We start from the raw sequence: 25148 nt of genomic DNA, 5'->3' as shown, positions 1-25148 counted from the left end.
TTTTATTTTTTCTACTGCTTAAAATGGGATTTAATAGTGACCTTTCAACAGCTGCTAACCTTTGTACTGCTTAAAGATATTTTCTGTTGCTAATTTGAGTATTCACTGTCGATTGCTTTTTTCACTCCACTGTTTTTATTTGATTTTATTATGATTCATTTTAAAATTGTGACTGCACCTCTTGAGAACCTCTGCTGTGAGAGTGGTTCCAAAAATATTTTAAAATAAATACATCAAGTGGGAAAGTCATTTTATTGGAATCAGAATCTATCTGCAGCATCTTATATAACGTGCCAGCCTGTTTCACTCATCTGTCTTTTCCTCTAGCTCTCCTTTTTTCATTTCTATTCTCCATAAGCACATGCCTGATGTGAGAGACCTAGGGAGGAATAAAAGAAAATAGCACAATTGTCTATCTGGGAAACAGCATCATTTGCCTAACTCTTTAGTGTCTTTCTATATTTTCTGACATTAGATTTGTTGTTTTTTTAAATGATAATTGGTTTTTGCATGGCATTTTAATTCCATCGATTAAATTGTGTGAAGTTCCCCCCCCCCCAATTAGTATAGGAAGATATGGGAACATCTATCTTCCAGAGCGTACCACAGGGTTTTTACTGGAATGAATACAGAAAGACAAAGCACTGCAGCATTTTGATGCAGGGATAAAGGGGAAAGAAATGATGCAGCATTTTTCAAGAGCAGCATTCCCATCAGCATTCAGTTCTCCTGTGATGCTCTGTTTGGTTTTCCTCCACTAAAGCCAGCTTAGCGGAGCAGGTTAGAGCCAACCCAATTATGCACAGACCTGAGCGTTCCACTGAATGCACATGCAACAAATAATCCTGGAACTCCAGGGGCTGAGGAAAAGATGATCATAACAAAATATGGCATTAGCTGTGGGAGGAAAAAAGAAAGAAAGATGAAGACAGTTGCCTCAGCCAATGGAAATTCAATATGCACTTATGGGCAAGTTCACATTAATTTGAAATAGAATGTTGAACTAGGCACACAAGAGAGACCCCACCTGCTTCTGTATGAATGAGGACACTTCTATGGAAGTCCTCACACTGAGACCCTCAAACAGATCCTTTATACAGAGCTGGTATTGGTTTCACGATTTTGAGGGCCCTCAGGCAGGATACGCCTAGTAGACTCTCTCAGATTGAGAGAGGTGGGCATGTATATTGAGAATTCTCTTATGCTTCTATCCTTAGAATGATGGTGCTATGACATTTGTGAGGTCTTATCTTTTTAGGGGTCTTTGGAAAGTGCCTTTCTTTACCAACCTCTGGATCTGGCTGTAACCAGAGTTCGTGTGGCAATTAGAAATCACTGTTATCTGTGTGACGGCATGATACAGTTGTGGCTGACCCAGAGTTGCCTAAAGGAAGCCCTTTATTTAGGATATTAACTATAAATAGCTCCATTACTCTGGGTATTAAGTTGTGGAGAAGGCCACCTTGTTCGACCTTGCCCCAGCTTACTGTAATTTTTTTTCCCCAATGGCCCCAGTTAAAAGCTATGAATCTGCTCAGTTTGGTATTGGATTTGGGAGGAAATAGAGTGATTTATTTAATCTTCCCATACAGGGAATAAATCAGACATTCTTCTCCCAGTATCTGACAAAGGGAAATTTGACTCTCAAAATCTTACACCCTGGAAATCTTGTTGGTCTGTGCTACTGGACTCAAATCTAGCTGTCCTCCCAGCCTGGTATCTCAGCCTATCTGTCGCTACATATATGCCCTGCTTTTCAGGAGAACAACAGCAAGCATAGTCCTCTGGCAGGTACACTGTATCAGACTGGTGGACGAGAGAAGACACTAAAAGCATGGTTATATATTCTAGATTAAAACCGCAAAAATATTTTATGTGCATTTACTATAGTTATATTTCTTTTATACCTCACAACAACTATATATCAACACATGTTAGCAAGCAGGCTTAGTATACAGACAGTGCAATCTTAAGCATAGTTACTCCTTTCCAAGCCCATGGTGAGCTGTAGGCTTAGAAGGGTGTACTGCTTAGGGCAGCACTGAGAATCATTAGTGCCATAGATTTAAAATGGCAATAGGAAAGCATGCAAGGCAAAAATTCATCAGAATTCAAGGAAAGAAAAGTCAGAAGTCTGACCTCTGTCCTTGAATTCTGATGAATATGATGGCCCAACTTTAGATTGTTGATATGCCTTGTAAACTTTAATAGGAATTTGTACTTCCTCTATGAAGATTGTTGATTGATTGACTGTACACAGACTTACTCAACAAGCAGAAAAAAATGACTTTTGCCATTTGAAAACCTACATTGGTCCTGTTCAGAAGAAGATTACGAAACGAATACATTATCCGGAAAACTTCATCAACTATACTGTTTTGCACCCTTACTGTATATGCTACACTATACTTTGTACTGAATGAAATTTTTGTAATACAATATATAATTTGTATATGATTGGCTAGCAATTGTTTTTAGTGTCCATACACAGCCTTGCATGCTCTCCTTCTTATCATTGATTGGTGGCTGTGCTTCTCTGTTTTTTGGGGGGGGCTTTAGATTTAAAATGGAACAGAGGGACATAGTGCTGGTCCTGCTTTCCTTTCCCCCCCACAAAGGTCAAGATAAAAGATTAATAAATGTCATATCTGTCTACAGCAGCCATTGCCATACTGATTCTGTGCCACTTTCCTGTGCCTGGTAATGATCCTTGGACCCAGAAATGGCAGGAAAGCTGGCCAATTCAACACTCATATTCTGCATTTCACACTTTTGTCCATCCAGCATTCAGTACTGGTAGATACATTTATGCTGATAGATGTAATGTGACCTCAGGTGTGTTTAGGAATGTGTTTAGGAATAGCCATGCACATCTGAACTCTCTGGATGCTGCATTTGAATATGGGAAATCTGCTCATGAGACACATAAGCCTTTTCCTAACCAATATAGTTACATAAAACTGCGGTGTTACCATCTTGGATTTAGGATATTAGTAATGGATTGAGTACTGTGGTTTTAGTGTTGGATGTTTAACTATGTTTTATATGTTTTTACCTATGGCATGGCAAATGACCTTGCCCTTGTTAGCCGCCCTGAGCCCATTGGGGAGGGCGGGATACAAATATGAAAAATACATACATACATACATACATACATACATAATGCCATTGTTCAAACAATAAACCAGCTTTCTGTTTACATATGATATGTTTTTATCTACCTGATCAGGTGCTGAAATAAAACCAGCAGTCCAAGGATCGCAGCCCCTAAAATGGGAAAACATCACCAAACCAGAAAAGACTGCACATACCAGGATGACCCACAATCCTATTAAATTAAAATACAGAGCACTAGAAAGAGAAAGAGAGAAAGATGCTATTTAGGAATAATGCAGCAACACATCCTCATATTTCAGTTGCTATTTTCAGGTTGCCATCAAAAAGGCTGCTAAAGACCATTGTCAAAGGGCTCTAGGCTTCTTGCTGAAATTACACTATCCCAAGTCCATGATATTTTCCAAAGGGAACACATACAGTATAACCAGCAGATGCAAATGCCTAAACATTGGTGTCTATGTGTCAGGGAGCCACAACACAATCAGGGCTTTCTACACAGTCCTTTCGGCTGTCTGTTGTTTATTTATTTATTATTTATTTATTTGATTTTTATCCCGCCCTCCCGCCGAAGCGGCTCAGGGTGGCTTACAACAATAAAACCAACAAGCAATTCCTCTAAAACAATCTATACAATACATTAAAATCGCAATTTATACACAGTGCAACATGTACAACATGCTCATAGCGGCAACCATAAAGTGCTTTCATGCTTGGTCTGAGTTGTTAAAAGCTCGGCGGAATAACTCCATCTTTACCGCTCTCCGGAACTGACGGAGATCCCAGAGGGCACGGATCTCATGGGGGGGTTGGTTCCATAGTATTGGTGCTGCCAAGGAGAACGCCCTAGTTCTAGTAGATGTTAATTTGGCGTCCCTAGGGCCAGGGGGGACTAAACGGTCCTGTGACTCAGATCTCAGTGCTCTTGGGGGAACATACGGGGAAAGGCGGTCCCGCAGGTAGTTCACACTGTGGTTTGGATTCTAAGCAGCAGGAGCAGAGCTGTGCTCAAGGAATGCAAATTCCCCACTTCTCTACTGCTACTTTCTTTGCCACCCAAAATTCTGCTTTTGCAAGTCAGTGGACTCAAAGAAAGGGCAAACTGGAAGTCTGCAGCAGGGAGGGGGATCAGCAAAAAGCGTCCTTCCCTCCACTTCAGACAGAAGAGTGCTGCTGCTGCTGCTGCTGCTGCATTGACAGAGTGGCACCACGGGATCCAAGCTTATTTACTGTTGCAGGACACATCTGTGGGAAAGCTGTGATCTTATAGCAACAATATTTGCTGCATAAAGTGTGAACTTGCACAAAGAAAAAATGATTACACATGTCTCAGTTTATGAAGCACATTTTGTAATGATTTTTTTTAATATGCTAAGTTTGCGGTCATCAAATTACTTTACTCAGAGTAATGGGGTTGGGTACAAAGTGACTTCTGCTCAAGCAAGAGATAATCTACAGTTTCTGCTGATAGCCACTGAGGAAACATCCCCCTATTCTGTACACTTCATAGTTCCCAAGGGTCTCCTGACCTCCAGGAGCAGTTTGGAGAAGACAGCAGTGGGCAGGAAACATACATTATGTGAGCAGAGTTCCTCTCACAAATATTTGGATCCAACCCATAGAATTAGTTGAAAAAAATGATGTGATACTAAGATACGTCTGTGATGTGATACTAAGATATATCTGTTTTATTTCACAATCCTCACATTATAGCTATTACCTAATATGTGAATTTTGTGTTATTGATCTGGATTTCCAGTCTCTGAAATTATCCATACCATACAAATAAGAACAGATGGCACCAATTTTTACATGTATCTGTTTACATGAGGGGTCATTTCCTGCAGGAGCGCACAGGAGCGGAGCCCAGGGGGCAGGCACATGCAGCAAGCCCCACCCCCTGCTCCCAGAAGCCCTCAGTCAGAGCAAGAAGCAGCCAGGTAAGTTGCAGAGCCCCCCCCCGGTCCAAAACAGTCCAGTGGGACCTTTAAGGCAAAGTTTTATTCAGGTACAAGCTCTCCCTCCTCTGTGGGGACAGATCTGCATGTTCCTCCCCCACCCCCACCAGCTAGCAATCCAAAACAGTCCAGTGGAGCCTGTGCGGTGGGTGTTGCCTTCTGACACACTTCCGGTGATGTCAGGGGGTGTGGCATAGGCAAATAAGTTATGCTAATGAGTTATGCTAAAGAGCTCCTGCACCTCTTTTTCTGTGAAATGACCCCTTGTTTACATAGGTGCCAATATAGAATACAATTCATTGATTACTTACAGTTTGGCTTGCTTTTCTGATTTGCAGGAAATACATCTTTGTATTGTGGACTGATTAACTCCATAAATACCTAACCAGGTAAATGTCCCCCCTATTGCGATTGTCCAAAATGTGTGTCTTCTCAGGGGATCAATGTCAAAGCTACAGAACCAAGAAACATCAGAGTTAATTAATTCAGATTCTGTTTCTTTAAACCTTTACTTGCTTAGGCTGCAATTTTGTACATAGTTTAGCTACTTAAAACCTATTGATTTTGGTAATACTTTAGAAGTCTAATTGTATATATAGGATTACACCCTCAGGATACAAGCAGCCATACTAACAGATCCAAATCTTCCCTGCATTTTAATTTTTAAAAAGGCTAGATATGAACTTTTTCATTTCTCATATAATTTAAATATAGTACTTTGTAGACACATAACTCAAATTACTACCTAAGAAGAGCGTACTGAACTGTAACGTATGAACCCTGTCCATATGTTACAGTTAACATGTACACTTGCTTGTACATGCATACACCTGTTTGTAAAGAGCCAACACATGTTCACTTTACAAATAAAACCAGTGACCGGTACCTGGATTTATGCACCTTATAAAAAATCTAAACTTGTATTTTAGCTCACCTCTATTACTTTATGGCTCCAGCCCTAAATATATTTCCTTCAGATGAAAATATCATTAAACTCAGTGGAATCGGAGCATGCAGAAGGTTAGGCATCGTGTATTGTGACTGAAATAATAGCCAAAACCATAAAAAACAAAAGTATCCCACTGGATATTCCATCTAGTCCAACATCCAGTTTCTAACACAAGTTGGCTATAGGCTTCCTAGTTGCTTCAAAGGAGAAAATAAAGGCATCAGCCCTAAAATACAATTCATGCTTGTCAGATCTACTACCGTGGAGGATTCTTAGTACTTGTGGCATCAAAATTCAGAACTGGGGAGCGGGTACTCAAAAATGAACTGTGCCAGTTTGGTGACACATTTTCAGCCATGGCAAGCTACGTCTAAATCCTGCTAAGGCACCTGACATTAACAGATAAGTTCAGAAGAGTTTAGCCAAAGTAGCATATTGTATTTGAACAAAGGGGGCAAAGTGGTCAAGCTCATCCTGTCTCATATTAAATTCTTGTGATTAAAAAGAGAGCCATCTAATTAACAATAAATCAATGAACAAGGTCCAAGATCCAACCATCATGAGCCATTCTACTTACTCAAATACAGTGAGGCGTGATCCATTCTTAGCAGTCTCCCAGATCTTATTAGGTCCCCCATTCTGAATAGTCCCTTGAACCAAAACTGTTAAGAAACCTATCAGCATGACGACCAGTTGAAAGGCATCAGTCCAGACCACAGCTTTTAATCCACCCTAAAACAGACAGAACACAGGTATAGGCCTTCATTTTGAGCTCTGTTAGAATTTAAACCTCAGAAAAATCTTACTACGCCATGTATGACACACAGGTTTATTCCAAAAAGCATACAATTCGCACTGGGATGAATTTTCATGAGATTCAATTTTCACTATGGAAGTTTCCATTTGGGGCTTTGGGGGAAATTTGCAAAAATACCCTTCTTTCCATTTTTTCCACATTTTTCCAATCTGTTCAAAAGCCCTATTCTCACAACCTGATGTTGCTTTGAGGATGGAACTCTATACCTGATAGCAAAATAACTGAAATTGCCTGCCTTGTCATCATGGCCTGGCAATGAAACTGCCAGCTAATGCTGTGCAGCAAGAACTTAGTCCCATTCCAGCATCAGTCTCCATAGTTATATATGATCAGTTGCTGTAAAATATAGGGGGTCGGGTGCAAATTCAGATGCATCTTCAGATCCACGTCCTATAGAAAATCTCTGAATACAAAGGACAAGATCCACATGCAGATGCACAAGGTTCACCTGCACTGCATTGCTTTCAATGGGATGTATATTAGATGCACAGCTGAATGTCCATTCCCTTCCACATCGTGCCCTGACTAGTTAACTCAGGTTTGGTCTATATATGCTAAAGAATGCACTGATGGAATGTTGAAGTGATAAAATAGAATGCACCACTTCAGACAGCAGATTCCACCTATGATTATTCCATTTCAAGCCAAAACAAGAAACAAACAAACAAAAACCCTAGTATGGAAGGACCCTGGCACGGATTTGGGGATGCCAGCCTCCAGGTGGGACCTGGGAATTACCCAGAATTACAGCTCATCTCCAGACAATGGAGATGAGTTCATCTGGAGAAAATGGATGCTTTGGAGGGTGGACTGTATGGCACTGTACCCCACTTAGGTCCCAGTCCTCCCCAGGCTCCACCCCCAAATGTCCAGGAGTTTCCCAACCTGGATCTGGCAATCCTACCCACCCGTCCCCCACCAGTAGCTGGGAGGGGCCTGTCAACCCTACCTGGATGGCCCAGGCTAGACCAATCCTTTCAAGCCTAGGAAGCTAAGCAGGGCTGGCCCTAAACAGTTCCTCTCCAAACCAGTTTTTCATAGATTCTGGCGTCAGTTTGAACTTTGTGTAGTAAACCTGATTCCAGCATTCCTAGGCCCTCGCCTGGATATTGCAAGTTAGCCTGCTGGTGGAAGCTAAGCAGGGTCTGTCCTGGTTAGTACTTGGATATAGGGTTGGCAGGTCCCTCCTGGCCACTGGCAAGGGATGGGGATGGGGTTGCCAGATCCACATTGGGAGATGCCCATAGATTTGGGGGGTGGAGCCCGGGGAGAAAAGGGATCTCAGTGAGGAATAATGGCATACAGTCCACCATTCAAAGCATCAATTTTTCCCCTGGGGAGCTGATCTCTGTAGTCTGGAGATGAGCTGTAATTCTGGGGGATCGCCACATCCCACCTGGAAGCTGGCATCCCTACTTGGATGGGGGACCACCAAGGAAATCTAGGGTTGCTGTGCAGAGGCTGGTGATGGCAGACCACCTCTGTTCATCTCTTGCCTTGAAAACTCTACAGAGTCAACTGTGACTTTATGGCACTTTCCAGAAACACAGGGAGGGAAGAGATTGTACCGTAATACATTGCTTGCTGTCCTAGTTTTCTGTTTGCAGTGAATTTTAAAAGTAGGGAGCATTTCAAAATGTGAACTTTCATGATCCTCCTCCTACAGTCTGAATGATGCTGCCCCTTCTGTGACCTCAACATTCTACCACCTCAGTCCCCCTCATATGGAAACTGAGCCTGTGTGAGGCTGGATTGGTACAAGAGACCATTACTCTAGGCTCCATGATAACTGAAACACTTTCCTCTTCCTTCAATACCTTGCCCTTTCAAACAGTGGCTTGGATCCTGACTGCTTTTCCATTCTGCAAAAAAGAGGACAAGATCCTCTTTGGCCACCGGAAAGGCTATGCTGGATCTGAATTAATAAAAACCATGTGTGACAAGTGCTGTAATAAATAGGGAAACTGCAAGATTTAGCAAAGAAGCTGGCTGGACTCAGCCCACAGTCTCATGCTGAGTCAAAAGCACTCCCCCGTGGGAGTGCATTTCCACAGCATCTAGTTTAAAACTGTGCTGCTACAGATTTAAAGTGGCTGGAATTACAAGCTGAAATTGGCATCCAAAAATACTAAGGTACATGAGTTCTCCAAGGAAACACAGTAGGCTGATTTCAGTAGGGTCAGGTCTATGGCTGTATTTTTTTCACTCTGAAGGCTCAGTTTATATACTCATGTGTGAAACAGCCATCACAAATCAGATCTTATACGTGGAACTTTCCTAGTACTTCATAACAAAGTTAAACTTTCAGTTATTGGGTGATGTATACGGACGTGGGAACAAACTCTTCCACAATCTTCACAAGGTACATGGAAATTTATAGTCACACAACATTGAAAACTGAAATACTTACGTAAAAATGTGTTCTACCCTGTAATTAATGGGAAACCTAATTACCCTGTTCTACCCTGTAATTAATGGGATTTGGGGATTGGGTGTGGGGAGGATAGGGACATCAGTGGAGTACAATGTCATAAAGTCCACCCTCCAAAGCATCCATTTTCTCCAGGGGAACTGATCTCTGTAGTTTGGAGATGAGCTGTAATTCCTGGGAATCCCCAGTTCCCACCTGGAGGCTGGCATCTCTAATCCACCATCATTGTATGTCACTCAGAAATGAAGCCACAAATGTATTCTACAATCCAAACTCTTATTTGCTTCTGATAGGAAAGGTAGATCATTCAAGATAACAGCTAATCTGCTACTCAGAGGTTTTTTAATGTATTGGAAGCCTTCAATTTTGGCTCTGGCCTTGTTCTTTCTTTTGAATATTTCAAAACAAATTATGGCACAAGAATAAAGGTATTTCTTTATGGGAAATGCAGGTTCAGAATTGCGCTGTGACCTTGAATGATGTGTGTTCATTAGTATAATCTTTAATTGTAACGAGAACAATTTTTGTAAGAACTTGCTGATCTGCATTGTTCACATTCACAATCTGACTGTATGCCAAGGACATACCAGGGTACAATAGAATGTACAAACAATGCCTGTTGCAAAAACGGAGCCCCAAAGATCAAATCCAGTCACTGCAAAGACAAATAAAATCAAATTAGGAACCATTCTTTTAGAGCCACTGCAATCACTAAAACAGGTTGTTTCTAACAGGATATAGACAGCCCTTACTTTTACTTATCGCCTTCCATTATCTCTTAATAGATATTCTCTCTGCCTAGTGGATAAGGTTTCCCTTTTATTGAGGACTCAGCTTTATTTTGCCAGCACCCTGCAAATGATTATTGGCTATATCTGAAGAAAATATATGAAAAACATCCATAAAACATTTTAAAAATTATTACTGCAGACATACAACTCTTCCCAAGCACTAATTGGAAAGCTATATTCGGAAACCAATATAAACCATCACTCATTTAATGACCTTTGTCAGTCTACTAGATGAAAGTGACAGGTTGTGTGTAAACCCTGGTTTGTGTTTTTTGTCCCTCTCCTCCTTCCAGGAGGAAGAACATCATCCCTATACTGCTCTCGGTGACCATACTGCTGCAAAGGGACATGTGAGTCAACCAACTGTATTAAACAAATCACAATTAATGCTCGAGCAAGCTGCTCAAATGGGTCCAGAGTAAATTCAGTTGCATCCATTTCACTTTATTACACTGCTTTCTAACACTTGCATAAAAGCATTGTACCGGCAGAGGTAATAAAACCTTTTTCGAGATATAAAGGAGAAGATAGGGTACAATATAAAGATATGTTAAAACCAGTGGGAAAATCGTTTGAACTGAAAATGGAAGAAGAATTAGCATTTAAATATGGTTGGTTTGAATATAGACAAATAAATGAATTGTTTAAAAAAGATTTTAAAAACCTTTGGTTTTAGAAAAAAGAATAATGATATTGAGAATGTGTGGTTTGAGGGAGGGAAAAAATGTATTTCAAAAATGTATAAATTACTGTTAAAATGGTATACTGAGGATGAGACAGTTAAAGAAGAAATGATAAAATGGGCTGTGAATATGAACAAAGAGGTAACGATGGAGTCTTGGGAGTATCTATGGAAAAATGCACTGAAAATATCAACATGTAATAATTTAAAAGAAAATTGTTATAAGATGATGTATAGGTGGTATATGACGCCAAAAAAGATTGCTAATATGAATACTAGTATGTCAAACAAATGTTGGAAGTGCAAAAAAGTTGAGGGCTCGTTTTATCATATGTGGTGGACTTGTGAAAAGGCAAAAAAAATTGGAGTGAAATTCATGTAGAGATGGAAAAAATTCTGAAATGTAAATTTAAGAAAGAACCAGAAATATTACTTTTGGGGCTAAAAATGGAAGAGGTCAATGTGGCGAAAAGGACATTGATGTGGTATATGATAACAACAGCCAGAATGACCTATGCTCAATGCTGGAAGCAAAATGAAATCCTGAGAGTCGAGGATTGGATTAAAAAGTTATTGTTTTCGGTTGAAATGGACAAGATGACATGGAAACTTAATAATATGGAAGCAGAAGATTTCTATAAAGATTGGAAAGAGTTAAAAGACTATTTGGAAAAATATTGGGATGTAAGAGACAACTTATTTTGAGTACTGATTTTTAATAATATGAAAGGATAGAGATATAATTGTAATAGTTGAAGAACAGTTACCTAGTGAACTTGTAATGAAGAAGTGGTTGGAGGAAAGAAGGTTAAATGTAAAATTAATGTTGGATGTGATTAATTATATCCGGAATAAAATTTTGTTTAAAAAAAAAAGGCATGATGCCAGTTGTCACCCCCTGTCTAAATTGTTTGCTTTTTTTAAAAAAAGATAAAGACTGCCTCTATTACTCTCTTTCAACAATTTGACAATAATACCGAGGGCATAAATTAATGGTGGAAAATAGCTCAAACTTTTTTTTAATACTTCATCAATGCAAATAAATAGAAGAGAAAGTGCTGTTAGGTCTCTGATTGCAATACTTTTTCTCAGCCACTCCCTCTCCCCACACTTTCCAATTTTTAAAAAGTACATTGTTGAAAGGAAAACATTCTGTTTGATTTGAGACTATTTAGGGGTCACTGTGCACTTCTAGTTTTGGCTTCTTCTATTCATGAACTTGTGTCCCACTTTATTATTTTTTTAAAGACGATCTTCTCTGAACTGTAAGAGCCAAAGAAGCAATGGCCTGGTACTGTAGAATAAGTGGCTCCTGCACAGATTTTTCAACTACCATTTATCAGTGTAGCCTTGCTCTTCTTATGTATAGAAAATAATGGAAAACTGGTTTTGTTTAGAAGATGAATAACTAGGACCCATATTATTGAATAAGAGCTACATTTGGCTTTTTGACATGTATCAAGAAAAACAATCTAGTCTGGAAAGTATTGTAGAATAAAACTGGGGGGGGAAATCTATACCAAAACATTTAATGAAATTGTTTAAGCAGAGTCTTTCTGTTAATTATCAGTTATGCACATTATATTGCAAAATATGTGTCTTTTCATATCAAAGCTTAAGTTAGAAGCTTTTGATGTATTTCAAATCTAAAATTCCAAGGAATATGTATGGAATTTATGTTATATACAAAGACCTTCATTAATATTTTATTTCCTGATGCTATTTTTAAATGTTTTTCTTAATAAAATATTTTTTAAAATAAAAACCATTAATATTTAATTTCTGGAACTGAATCCAGGTGATTCAGGTTGTGCATATAGCAATATAGCAATAGCTCTAAGATAATAAAATCCCCCTTCCAAGATCAGGGGGCCTTACAGAGTAGCACCCACTGGGAACTGCCACCAGAAAGCTGACTGAATAGATTTTTCCACTTGTGAAAGGGGGGGATTATATCTTTCCTGTTGACCACATGGTATTCCATATTAACTGGGAGTGGGGGCAAATGGGCCATTAACTGAAGCACCTGGAAATTATTCAGGTTTAGCAGCACTAACTGTATATAATGTAACAGAAAAGAGTAAGAGACCAGTAACACCTTAAAGACTAACAAAATTTGCAGTAGGGTATGAGGTTTCGTGAGTCACCACTCACTTCTTCAGGTATCGTGGAACCTCATACCCTACCACAAATTGTCTTAGTCTGTGCGCCTTGGTGTTTAGTCATGCCGGCCACATGACCACGGAAACGTCTTCGGACAGCGCTGGCTCTTCAGCTTTGAAATGGAGATGAGCACCGCAACACTAGAGTCGGATTCAACTGGCTTTCGAGCAAAGGAAACCTTTACCTTTCCTTTACCTAGGAGTAGAGAAGAGTAAGAGTCCAGTAGCACACCTTAAAGACTAACACAGCTACTTATCTTGTATATAATGTGTTATGAGACCTATATAAATTTCCCAACCTTTAATGATAAATGTGGACATTTACCGGTAAATTAAGGACATGGAGAAGAAATCTGATCATTCATCAAAGCAGTGGAAAGTAATATTTCTCAAAAAATATTGGACTATCTACAGCCTGTCTCATTAAATATCTACATGTACTGGTGACTATTAGAAATCAAAAAGAAATGTAGTCATTAGTTACAAACCCTTGATAGACCTTTTACTGATATATCAGAATTTTCTGACCTTATGATGGGACTGTGAGAATTCTAAGAGCCATTTGATAGAATTACAATTTAAATTACAATTACAATTTAAATTCAGGATTTGCTAAGGTTCCAATAGTTATTTAGTATTATTCCAATTAGTTAGTTACTCAATTAATACTGTAAGAAAAAATGAGCAAGGAAAATAAGAGCTGGGAGGGTACTTCCTCTGTGTACAGGAGAGTTGCCAATTGTCCCTTCCAGCAGGATGAGTTCACTACCCAAGAGCCCACCCAATTTCAAACTAGCAGGACTGCCATAATGGAGGAAGAAGTGGCATGGCATAGCTGGTAATCACCTGCTAGCCATAATGAGCTGAAGAAACATTTTTCACCCTTTGGAACCGAGTGACACAAACAGGAGGGAGTGAATGCTCCCTTCCTGCTTATTCCTCGGCTGCTGGGAGCCAGTAGTGACACATGGGAAAAGGTATGGCCTTCCCATTCGTATTGCTTCTGCTCATGCTGAACTCTAGTCACTTGGTACAGCAAAATGAGTCAAGCCAGCTTTTCCTTCCAGTTACAGTGGGGGGGGGGGGCAGAATCCCAGGATATTTTTTTAAAAAATAAGGTCTCAGCTACTTAACCCTAGAGCTACTCAAAAAATGGCAATTGCCAGAAATGCTATGGTAAGATTACCCTAGAGTTTCTGGCAATTGCTTCAGCTACCCTTATAACTTCTGGACAGCTCTAGGAATTGTCAGGAACTCTATGGTTCAAATTTCCTGTAAGTAGATGAGGACCCCAGTCCTCCCCAGTACCATCATGAGCTCCCCTTTGGCCCCAGTCTCCACCCACTGACCAGCTGACCACTGATGGGCAAAGGCTACAATTGGCTGGAGGTTTCCCACCATAAGCAGGCAAATGAGAACCCTACTTCCAGTGGCAACCTTCACAGTACTGGTTGTCCCACAATCCTCGGGGAGTCTTTTTGTAGAGTCACATTGGGCTGCTGCCAGAAGGGGAGGCTGAAAACCTCCATGCACATATGGATCCAGCCCCTGATCTCCAGTAAAAGGGAAACAAGCTATGGGATAAGAATTCTTTGAATAACAGAATATCACTGTTATTGTTCCTCTGAGAGAAATATCCCTTTTTGCAAATGGTCCTTCAGTGGAGTGAATAAAATCAAACCTGACTCAGGTGGGATATTACACAGTATTAGACTGCAATAAATATAAAACCTTGCAGAGGTTAACAGAATTATTTATAATCTGAGGAATCTCTGTTTTATCCCTGTTCACATTACATATGGTATTACAACATTAGGCAGAAAGAACAAAAGTGTCAAAGTACATAATCCAGTCTGGGATCATTACCCTGTACTGAACACTATGCCAAGACCTTAAGTAACTGCTTGACACACATCTTCTCTGGTTACTTTTTGGCAAAAGGACAACTGAACAAATAAAGCACAGAATCTTGTAAGGAGAGAGAAGAAGATGGAGGATTGCCAGATGGTAGCAGGAGAAGGCAAAATGCTTTCCAAAGTATATAAGGTTTTCAAATTTCTCATTTTTTCCCTTCTGTCCTGACAAGAATGATTGGTAAAGTTGTGTGTGTTGGACTAGAAACTCACCTTGATTGAGAGCTAAAGCTGGTGCATAGACAACCACTCCAGTGTAAAGAATCTGCAATGGAGAAGAAAGAAGAACAAACTTGAAATCTCAACTAAAAATAACCAGAGAACTTCCTCTAGAATGGACACACACACACACACTCAAAGATCCAGGGACCCTATGGTTAACTTTATGCCTTGTTTAAATTATGGATTCTCTTGTCCCACATTCATACACTGAAGAAGGCCCCCACACTGGTGAGGACATATATTCATGCATGCACACACATGCACATCCTTCCCAAACGCTTATCACCCCAGATCACCATGTGCCTAAAACCTTCCATGTGACTTTCTGAAGTGGGGCAGACTACCAGCAATGGTTTTTTTCCCTCCAACTGGGAAATGGACTCTGTTATCTTAACAAGAAACTACTACTATATTGAAATTGCCCAGTAATATAAAGGTTTCATGAGAACTGGAATAATCTAGTCCATACATTAGGATAATACATAATACTCAGTGTTCTAGTTTTGGGGGACAGTGTTCTACCTTGTGTAATATGGTATAGTCCTGAACAGAGTTATACCCTTCTAAATCCACTGACTTCAATGGATTTACACAGGCTGTGTGTGTGTGTGTGTGTGTGTGTGTGTGTGTGTTGGTATTAATAAAATGTCGGAGGAATGCAAAATTTCATTTTGTATGTCAATCAGTGTTGCATAGAATAAGATAGTCAGTTTTACAAAATTCTTTCTGGAACTGTTAAATACTTTGCAAATCAAGCAATTTCCAATGCAAATACCAGTCTATTGCTAATACTGCCGCTATTTAGATGCATGGAATTCATTTGGAGGGTGGAATCCTTTTGGGAAACAAACGGTTCCCTCTAAGGGCATATTTATCAAATTACCCACTAAGAAAAGCCAATTAACTTTGCACTGTTTCCCAAACAACCTCAAGGAACAACAGAGTTTTCTTTTTATGTTGTCAATTTGCTTCCTATGTGAATTGCCAAGCTTGCTCTTGGAGTCTCTCCAGGGAGTGGCTACTGTTGGAATGAAGAGGAACAGTGTCAGAAGTTGCCATAAAATTCTATGAAGAAGGGAGGCCGCCATTTGAACAGAATTTTAAGTGCAAATGACGTTAAGTATTCCTTGCTGAGATAAGTTCCACTATTTTCTTCCAGAGTGAAACCTGAAAACTATATAACCATTAGTCTGTCAAGCTCCAGAACTCAACTGTCTCAAAAATAATCTGTTTTTAGAAATGAGAAATTTAGAAACCAGCCCTTTCACTATTGTGGATTTTTGACTTTTAGAGAGAATTCTAAAGCAAGTGCTTGGTCAAAATCACTTAGGTCTCTGAGAAAATGGAGCTGTGTTATTCCTACAGCAGCCTTAAATTCAGGAAGCTTTACCTTTGGGGGTCTGTCTAAGGGCTGTGACCTCAGAGCTCCTTTGCCCCTGGGATGGAGCTGGAAGCTAAAACATGCTCTGAACACTCTAATAGGGATGCAGAAACTGAACCATGAAGCAAAATTAATTACAAATTTTGCTCTGTTTGTAGTTTTAAAAATGTTTGTGGTAGTCCCTTTAAACCCCTGATTTCTGTTCCCCGTGAAAGCCGCAAAAACAGCTAAGTGCTGGGGAGCACCTCCCTGCTGCTCAGCTGGTTTTTTTTGGCTTCTCCTGTGCAGTCCCTTTAAAGAGGTTGCCAAAAAAACCCAGCTCCTCCCTGTTGCTCACCTTTTTTTTGTGCTTTCTGCAAACCACGTTTCTCCAAGCTAAAGAGCCCCAAGCGCTTTAACCTTTCTTCATATGGAATGTGTTCCAACCCTTTTATCATTCCAGTTGCCCTTTTCTGCACTTTTTCCAATGCTATAACATCATTTTGAAGTTTGGTGACCAGAACTGTACACAGTACTTCAAATGAGGTCGCACCATCAATTTATACAGGGGCATTATGATACTGGCTGGTTTGTTTTCAATTCCCTTCCTAATAATCCCCAGTATAGCGTTGGCCTTTTTTATTGCAGTCGCACACTGTCTAGACATTTTCACTGAGTTATCTATTACAACTCCAAGATCTCTTTCTTGATCAGTCTCTGCCAGTTCAGACCCCATCAATGTGTATTTATAGTTAGGATTTTTGGCTCCGATGTGCATCACTTTGCAACTGATCACACTGAACCCCATTTGCCACATTGATGCCCACTCGCCCATCCTCGACAGATCCCTTTGGAGTGCCTCACAATCCTCCCTGGTTCTCACCACCCTGAACAACTTCATGTCATCTGCAAATTTAGCCACTTCACTACTTACTCCCAACTCCAAATCATTAATAACAAGTTAAAAAGCATCAGACCCAGTTCTGATCCCTGCAGTACCCCACTGCTTACCACCCTCCACTGAGAAAATTGCCCATTTATTGCCCATTTATAAGTGAGGACGTCTGTCACATATAGAATGTAAAAGATCCCTTACCGTTTGCACGATGTAAATAACTGTAGCAGCAACACGGACAGGCTTGTTAAATCTTAACTCCAAATACTGTAGTAAAGAATGAATATGAGTAAATGAAAAACATCTGTCATATCACCTTCGAACTCACATTCCATCTGATTCAGCAAGTAGGTACAGTTGTTTCTGAGAAAGTGCCTCTACACTTGTTAAGCAGCATAAAATAGTTTGAGACAATAGCCTAGGAAGCATTACAGGGTGCAGGGAGAGTTGTTTTCTTTCAGAAAGTGTATGGGTCAAATAAGATGATGCTGAGACATCTGTGATCAGAGCCTCCTTGTGTTTTTAATGCTAACACAACTACAGGAGAAGTCAAGGATTACCTTTTTTTTCTCCAATTCAGTTTGACATATGATCAGAACTGACCCCTCCCTCCAGGCTGCTTTTAGTCCTAAAAAAAAGGACAGGGTAATTTCCCCCACCACCACCTTTGAGTAAGTGCATTGTGCAGACACCACATCGGCTAACTTGGGAGTGGATTCCCATGATATATACAGTTTATTCATATGTCTGTTTACTCAGGAGTAACTCATAGTAAATTCAGTGGCTTAGATGCTGATTTTTCCATAGGCATAAGGACTTTGTCCAGTGGAGCATATATTTCCCAGCCCACCCATGTAGCAGCCTGAAATGCTCCCTAATATCATCTTCTTATGGGTCACTTCTCTCCTAGGACTAGGATTGGGGGATATTTCGGGCCGTCATGGGGGGAGGAGGAAAATCACACTCTGCGGTAGAAGTCCTTGTTCTCACAAAAACTAGCTTGGATCCAGCCCATCAAATTATACTGTTAGCTACATGTTAATATGATGACGGCCCACATCAGATTATTGTTGTTGCCATGCCAGACAATATACAGACAATACCTACAAGCATCTTGCATTGGTTTGGATCATGTACCTACTGGAAAATCCTTAACATGATGTAATTGCAGTCTGTAGATGTGCTGAGCCTTTCACATTGTTGGGATGAATACAGGTACTGTGATGGGTACAAATAAATCTGAAACTTTCACTTTTTACTAACAACTATTTTTTTAGTACCAACTATTTTTCACTTTTTAGTAACACCTATTACATTGGAGACCACCCAGATACACCTTCAAATAATACATACAGGTTATCAATGGTGCTTTTGTCCTGAACAACTAGGCTTGCCAAGTCCCCCCGGGGGGCAGGGAAATCCCCGCCCCAGAGGCCCATTACCCTCCGCTGGCGGATCGGGCCCCAGGGGGAACCCCACCCCCAAAGCACACGACGTGCCCGGTGTCAGCACGTTACCCGGAAGTGACGCAGTCGCGTCAGGTGCGTTGGGGGTGGGGTCACGGTCATCCGAGGGAAAACTCTATGGTTTTCCCTCGGATGATTGTGGCCCTGCCCCCGGCACGCCCGATGTGGTTGCATCACTTCCAGGTGATGTGGTTGCGGCACTCCCAAAGCAGCGCTGGAGTCCACCAGCTGTACATACAGTGAGGACTTGGCAACCCTATGAACAACTAGCAAATATAAATGATATCTTTGAAGGATGTCACAGCCTTGGATCCAGCCCCCTAAAAAAGAAGCAAGAAGAAGCTGCTCGCAACCTGGTGAATAGCTCCATTTACAGCTCCCTTGCTATGCTTCAGGCTTGCTGTGTTTCTGGATTACCTTTGCCATGCACTGCTTTGATCATCCTTCAAAGAAGGAGAGAATAAAATTTGTATGTGTTAAGTGCCATCAAGTCGCTTCCAACTTGTGGTGACTATATGAATTAATGACCTCCAGAATGTCCTATAATTAAAATTATTTATTTATTTATTTGTTTGTTTTTGGGATTTATATCCCGCCCCATCCAATATACAGCTCGGGGCGGCTAACTAACGGCCATGCCGAAGTTAAAATATGCATACAACAACAGCATAATAAAAACACTATATCTTGACATAAAAATTTGGTGCTTTGATAATTTACATAAAATCCAAGATGGGCGACGTCCCACACTGGCGGCCAAGTTCTTCACAGCAGGAGCGCCAGGAAGAATGTTTCCCCAGCTCTATTGGGCGACATCTATCCCCACTATGTGGGGTAGATGGTTGGAATATCATTGGTGGAATAGTGGCGGTGGCGGCTCCCCCTCAAAGGCCTGGCGGAAGAGCTCCGTCTTGCAGGCCCTGCGGAACTGCACTAGGTCCCGCAGGGCCCGGATCTCCTCCGGGAGCTCATTCCACCAGGTGGGAGCCGCCACCAAGAACGTCCTAGCCCTGGTTTGGGCCAACTTCACTTCCCGGGGGCCTGGAACCTCCAGGCGATGGAGATTCCCCGATCGCAGTGCTCTTGGGGGAATGTATGGGGAGCCTTGCTCAGGTCTTGCAAACTGAGAGTCATGGCCTCACTGATTGAGTCAATCCATCTCATATTGGGTCTTCCTCTTTTCCTGCTGCCTTCAACTTTCCCTAGCGTTATTGTTTTGTCTTGTGAGTTTTATCTTCTCATAATGTAACCAAATATGATGGCCTCTTTAGTCAAGGACTAAGATATCTGTTTTCAGCCTCACCATTCCCAGTCCTTAACTATTTGCCTTTAGATCCCCCCATCAATTATGTCATCTATGCTCTGCCTTACCCCTGAAGGTAATGCTAATAATTACCCTTATTAATAATAAGATGTAATGCCACTTGAAATACTAATAAAGAAATATAAAGGAATGTGTGGTTTTTCTTGCACACTTGCCATTTTACAGCCACAGTTACTTATCTGGAGAAGGCTTCTTGAAGTGCCTTCAAGGGAATTTCTGTCTCAGGTATTGAAAAGATAAAAGAGAATATTGCCCTGTTATCTTTATTATGACCCTTGGTTATTTTGGAATCCTTATCTTCTGTTTCTGACTACAAACAAATTTGCAATCTGTCCTTGCCTTATAATGAGATCTTTCAGGTAAACTGTGGCTAGCTAAGCAAATGAAACAAAGCATTTTTAAATTTCATGGCTGCACACAGTTTTCCTCATTTCACTTATTAGATAGTTGGGCTTTTACTTCATGCTGAGTTTAGTTTCAACAATAGTTCCTGCTGTTAAATACAAGTTCATAGCTATGCCACAACATTAAATAATTAACAGACATTAACTTTGTGTGGTGGGGAAGGGAATCTATTATCCAAAAACTATACATTCCTTGGTTGCATTTCAGTTACCGGGGTCATATATTCACAATCATTACTCCATATTAACTATTGTCTGTCATTTTAGCTGAATCAAGAATCCTAAGAGGTGCTGTTGCCCCCAAAATCATCAGAAACTGCATTCCAAACATAAATATTGCAAAGCACATGAAGAACCAATAAGCTGTTATCCATTAGATCCATTATGCACTGTGTTTCATCCAACTAATCACCACTGGAAGGTATTGCCATTTTACCCCAATTTCCCATCCCCCAGCAGAGAAGATGATGCTTGGAGTCCCGCTACCCACATGTAGGTCAAGCCATGTAGGTCAAGAGGCTGCAGGAGGAGCAAGAATCAAGCAAAAGCACCCCTCCTCCCTTTTCTGTGAGTGGAACTCTGAGTGGGAGGAACAGGAAGGTACAACCCAATCCCCCTACCTCTTTGTCCCCCAACCAACAGGGTTTTTTGTTCACTCAGATCCTACAGCTCTAGCCATAATTTTCCAGGAGCCAAAAAGGGCCGCAGGGCAAGGGAAATCTGGCAAAAATCAACACACATCACACAACATTGGAGACACCTCACTATAGGAGAGCAAGGGGCAAGATACGCAATTGCCCTTCTGGTATCCATAGTTTCATGTACCCATGCCGGCAGTCTGTTTGTGCTGTCTCATTTAATACAAGCAGAACCTGCAATTTTGCACATGATCATTTGACTGAGGTCCAAACTTGTGCCTTAAATCTACCACACGATCACCACAAGGAGTTGCAGCCATAAGATCACAGTGAGTTCCCCATGGGAACTCTATTCAGGAGTGCTGAAGGGGCCCAATTCAGATCAGAACCAGGGTGCTGCCTTTCCCAGCCCAAAATGCTATAGCAATGCACCCAATGATGTGTGAAAGCAGCCCCAGTCAGGTACTAGCCTCTATTACTACTGTAGGTCTACAAAATAATATGTTGTTCCTGGCTCTGTCTCCATGGGTCCTGTCAATCAGATGGTTGTTGTATCTTCTTAGGTAAAACTTAGATTCCCTGGCATTCAGGGGCCTGGTTTGGAGTGGGACCACTGAGTATGGGCTTAAGCCTTTTCAATTTCATTTCCCCAATCAGAAACAGCCCCAGAGAGCTGATATTTGCCCTATTGACTACATGTGAATTCCTCCAAATGGGCAAATAGTGGCTGCCTGTGGCAATTTCATGTCAGAGAAATGCATTTGGAGAGAAAATACCCTTCCCTGTGCACAGAAGTCATGATCAAAATCAGGTCCGCACATGGCTGTGAATCTCAGTCAGGGGCTCCAGCTCAGTTATGAGAACAAGTGGTGGCAAGCCACTGTCTCTTAGCTTTAATTCTCATCTATAATAAGGCTAATAGCACTAGGTGTATCTCTATATCTAGTAGAAAACTGATGAAAGCAGTAAAAGCAGGCCATCCATAGACGATGTAAGAGTCTCTGTATAATTGGAGGACCCCCTAGGTATATAGAAATGTATGACTTTGTAAATTAACTAAAGAGAAACATGAAACTGGCCTGATGAGAAATGAAAATGATCCAGAGGGGACAGAATGTTGAGAGCTAAGAGTCAGTTAAAGGAAAAGGAGGATGAAATCAGTTAAACAGGAGATCAGCCTGCTCAAGCTCCAGAGAGAATGGAATCTTGGAAGGTAAGATTCTTGAGGGATGGGTGGAGATTGTTTTCCTCCTCCAATGATTCCTGGTATGCCTGTTATTTGAAGGTGATGGGGGTGGTGATGATACAGACACCTACTTCTATTATTTTAAATCTGTGATTTATATTTTTAATTGGCTGAGACATTGATTGATTTTGATTTCTATCTTTGGTATACTGAAAGCTCTTGTTATGCCAATAAAGGTTTTCTGTTTCTTCTTCTACTGAAAGCTCAGGGTGAAGACAGACAAATTTCACGACACATAAAATGAGTATGTTGATACACAGAACAATAAATCAGTATACAGAGTTAAAATGCTCCTCTTATCTCACGATCAACAGACAGATCAATAAACTCTGAAAATGCAAACAATCTTTTTTCTACTTTAAATAATATTTTCCTTTGTTTACATAAATCTAAACAATTAAACATACATAAGTTCATATAAAGAAAGTAATAAAAGCAGTAGTGTGGAATTCTTACTCTTCTCCATCCAATATGAAATGAAGGAGACCCAGTTTTGTACAAATGTATGTTCTTGTTGACATTCATTCCTAAATCTTGCCAGTTTGTTCATTCCATTAGTCTTGCATTTTGCCCCTTTTGAAGACTTGCATTAATGGATGGTAGATCATTATTCACTCATCTTGCATCTGTACAAATTCTTGCAGCACACAATAAATTTGCCACTAATAATCATTTTATGTTTTATAAACAAAAAATTATTTTTTAATTTACCCAATATATATCTAATTAAATAGCAGGAAATGAGTTGAAATCTGATTGAATTTAATACTTCAAAGGACTCAAAATACTCCAAAGAACTAATGTAAATGCTGTCAAAATGTCTTAGGCTGACTAAATACAATATAGATACAAATTATATGGATGGATGGAGATAATAGATAGATAGATAGATAGATAGATAGATAGATAGATAGATAGATAGATAGATAGATAGATAGATAGATATAGTGATATAGGGATAAATATATAAATATAAATAAAGGTTACCTCATAAGTGCTTGTGATCCCAGATCTGTAGAATACAGGCAGGAAAAGTTCTGAAGTAAAAATGATGACAAATGTGTATGCAATGAAGAAGATGATGAAGGATGCCCCATAGCGATATACCTCAGCTGGGGTTCCCAGCACAGTCACGGCTGACATGAAACTAGCTGTGAGAGACAGAGCTACTGGTCCACAAGTCATCTGTTTGCCACCAACTAAAAAGTCCCTGGAACTCGTTTTTTTCCTCTCTTTAACTGCAAAAAAGACTCCTATACCAGAAGAAATGACAAAGAGTGCCGCAAAAACAACATAGTCCCAGGCAACAAAATTTTTAACATCTGGACGTATGAAGCTGGTCATTGTGCTAATTAGTGGTCTCTTAGTAGTTACTCCTTTGCTTGTTCAGAAGCAAATAATATAGCTCCATATTTGCAAGGCTGTTCCTAAAAACCAGAATACAAACTGTTATTCAAGAGATACAATTCAGATTTAAGGGATGAAGAATTGTGCTGAAACAAATAAAAACAAATGCCAATGCTGTCAAAATGTCTTAAATAAATGAGCCAGTATTTTCCATAATCTCATTCTGGCAGTATGTAAGTCAAAAACATAATCATGCCTTTCATGAAATCACCTTTGCAAGCAGGAAAGATTCAACAGTTCACACCCTTATATCTGGCTGATTTTTTTTCATTAAGGTTAAACATTACTTTAACACACTATGACGCTACCTTTAGCTGGGTTAGCAATTTAAATAATTAAACAGAGGCCATAGAGCAATCCATATATGAGACCATGGACTGAGTGCCTGCCCACTACATTGTATATTTAGAAGATTTCTATCCCAGAACCTACTCAAGGATGCTTTCAAAGTAAAACATAATAAGAACACAAACCACCATAAACATCATTACAACAAACTATTACAATCCTGGTATATATATTTAAAATCCAGCTTTAACAGGACAATCATAAACAAAGTTACATCCTTCTAGGTTGGCTGAAGACAATGGCCTTAGATGGCTGTAACTTCTGGCAGAAACGTAGTCACTTATTCTAATGGACTAGGCCAGGTCTTGCCATTTCAAGCTTGTGTCAGGTCTCAAGACATAAAATGAGTTTTGCATCATTTAGAGCCACTGAATCAAATTAGGGTTGCCAACCCCCCCCCGGTTTGCCAGGGGTCCCCCGTTTTGGGGGGGTTCTACCCACCGCCGGCCAGATGGCCGGCAGGGGAAGCCCCACCCCCAACACCCACAGCCACCCATCTCTCTCCCTTTAAGGGTGTGCAACCCGTGTTTCATCCCAAGCGCGAACTCCGCAACCTTGCAGGGAAAAGCCAGCTTCGTTCTTAAAAGGGAAACGGCAGCTTCTCTTAAAGGGGAAACGCTGGCTGCTGGCTACTTTAAGTGCAGGGAACTGCTGTTTCTGGAGATCCAGCGCACGGCCGGGTGGGGGAGGCGGCAGACGTCCCCAGCGTGACGTCATCACGTTGGGGATGCCCCACCCCTTCCTGGAATGCCCCCAAAGTCCCCCGCTGGGGGTGGAAGATGGACTTGGCAACCCTAAATCAAATACACATTATATTTCTCATGGCTTAAGAAAAGGTGGTGAATTTTGAATTTGTGCCTACATTTTATTTGTTTCAGTGTGGAGATAAATATGTTGAATGTGACAAGTTTTATGTAAATTGTGCTGACTTTAGGATAATAAAATGAAGACGTCAAGAAATGTTCAGACTCTACAAGTAACCATATTTAACAGAAAATCTGCAGGAACCTAGTATGTTACT

At 40.5% G+C, this 25148-nt stretch overlaps 1 protein-coding gene across 1 annotated transcript in view; it reads right to left on the bottom strand.

The window, feature by feature from the left end:
* The window catches only part of SLC5A12 (solute carrier family 5 (sodium/monocarboxylate cotransporter), member 12), a 37008-nt gene extending 13292 nt beyond the window's left edge, over positions 1–23716 (bottom strand). Inside the window, exons 1-8 of the mRNA XM_015429145.1 lie at positions 23360–23716; positions 17496–17561; positions 15031–15082; positions 9857–9924; positions 6599–6753; positions 5384–5524; positions 3222–3351; positions 809–897 (exon numbers count right to left, since the gene is read on the bottom strand). Coding sequence (XP_015284631.1) covers positions 809–897; positions 3222–3351; positions 5384–5524; positions 6599–6753; positions 9857–9924; positions 15031–15082; positions 17496–17561; positions 23360–23716 — 1058 coding nt within the window. The remainder of the gene's footprint in view (positions 1–808; positions 898–3221; positions 3352–5383; positions 5525–6598; positions 6754–9856; positions 9925–15030; positions 15083–17495; positions 17562–23359) is intronic.
* Positions 23717–25148: the final 1432 nt, after the last annotated feature.

This window comes from Gekko japonicus, unplaced genomic scaffold (genome assembly GCF_001447785.1).
Source record: "Gekko japonicus isolate JY-2015 unplaced genomic scaffold, Gekko_japonicus_V1.1 scaffold2381, whole genome shotgun sequence".
Lineage (NCBI taxonomy): Eukaryota > Metazoa > Chordata > Lepidosauria > Squamata > Gekkonidae > Gekko > Gekko japonicus.
Note: the sequence above shows the minus strand (reverse complement) of the source record. Positions and strands in the feature narration are given on the sequence as shown.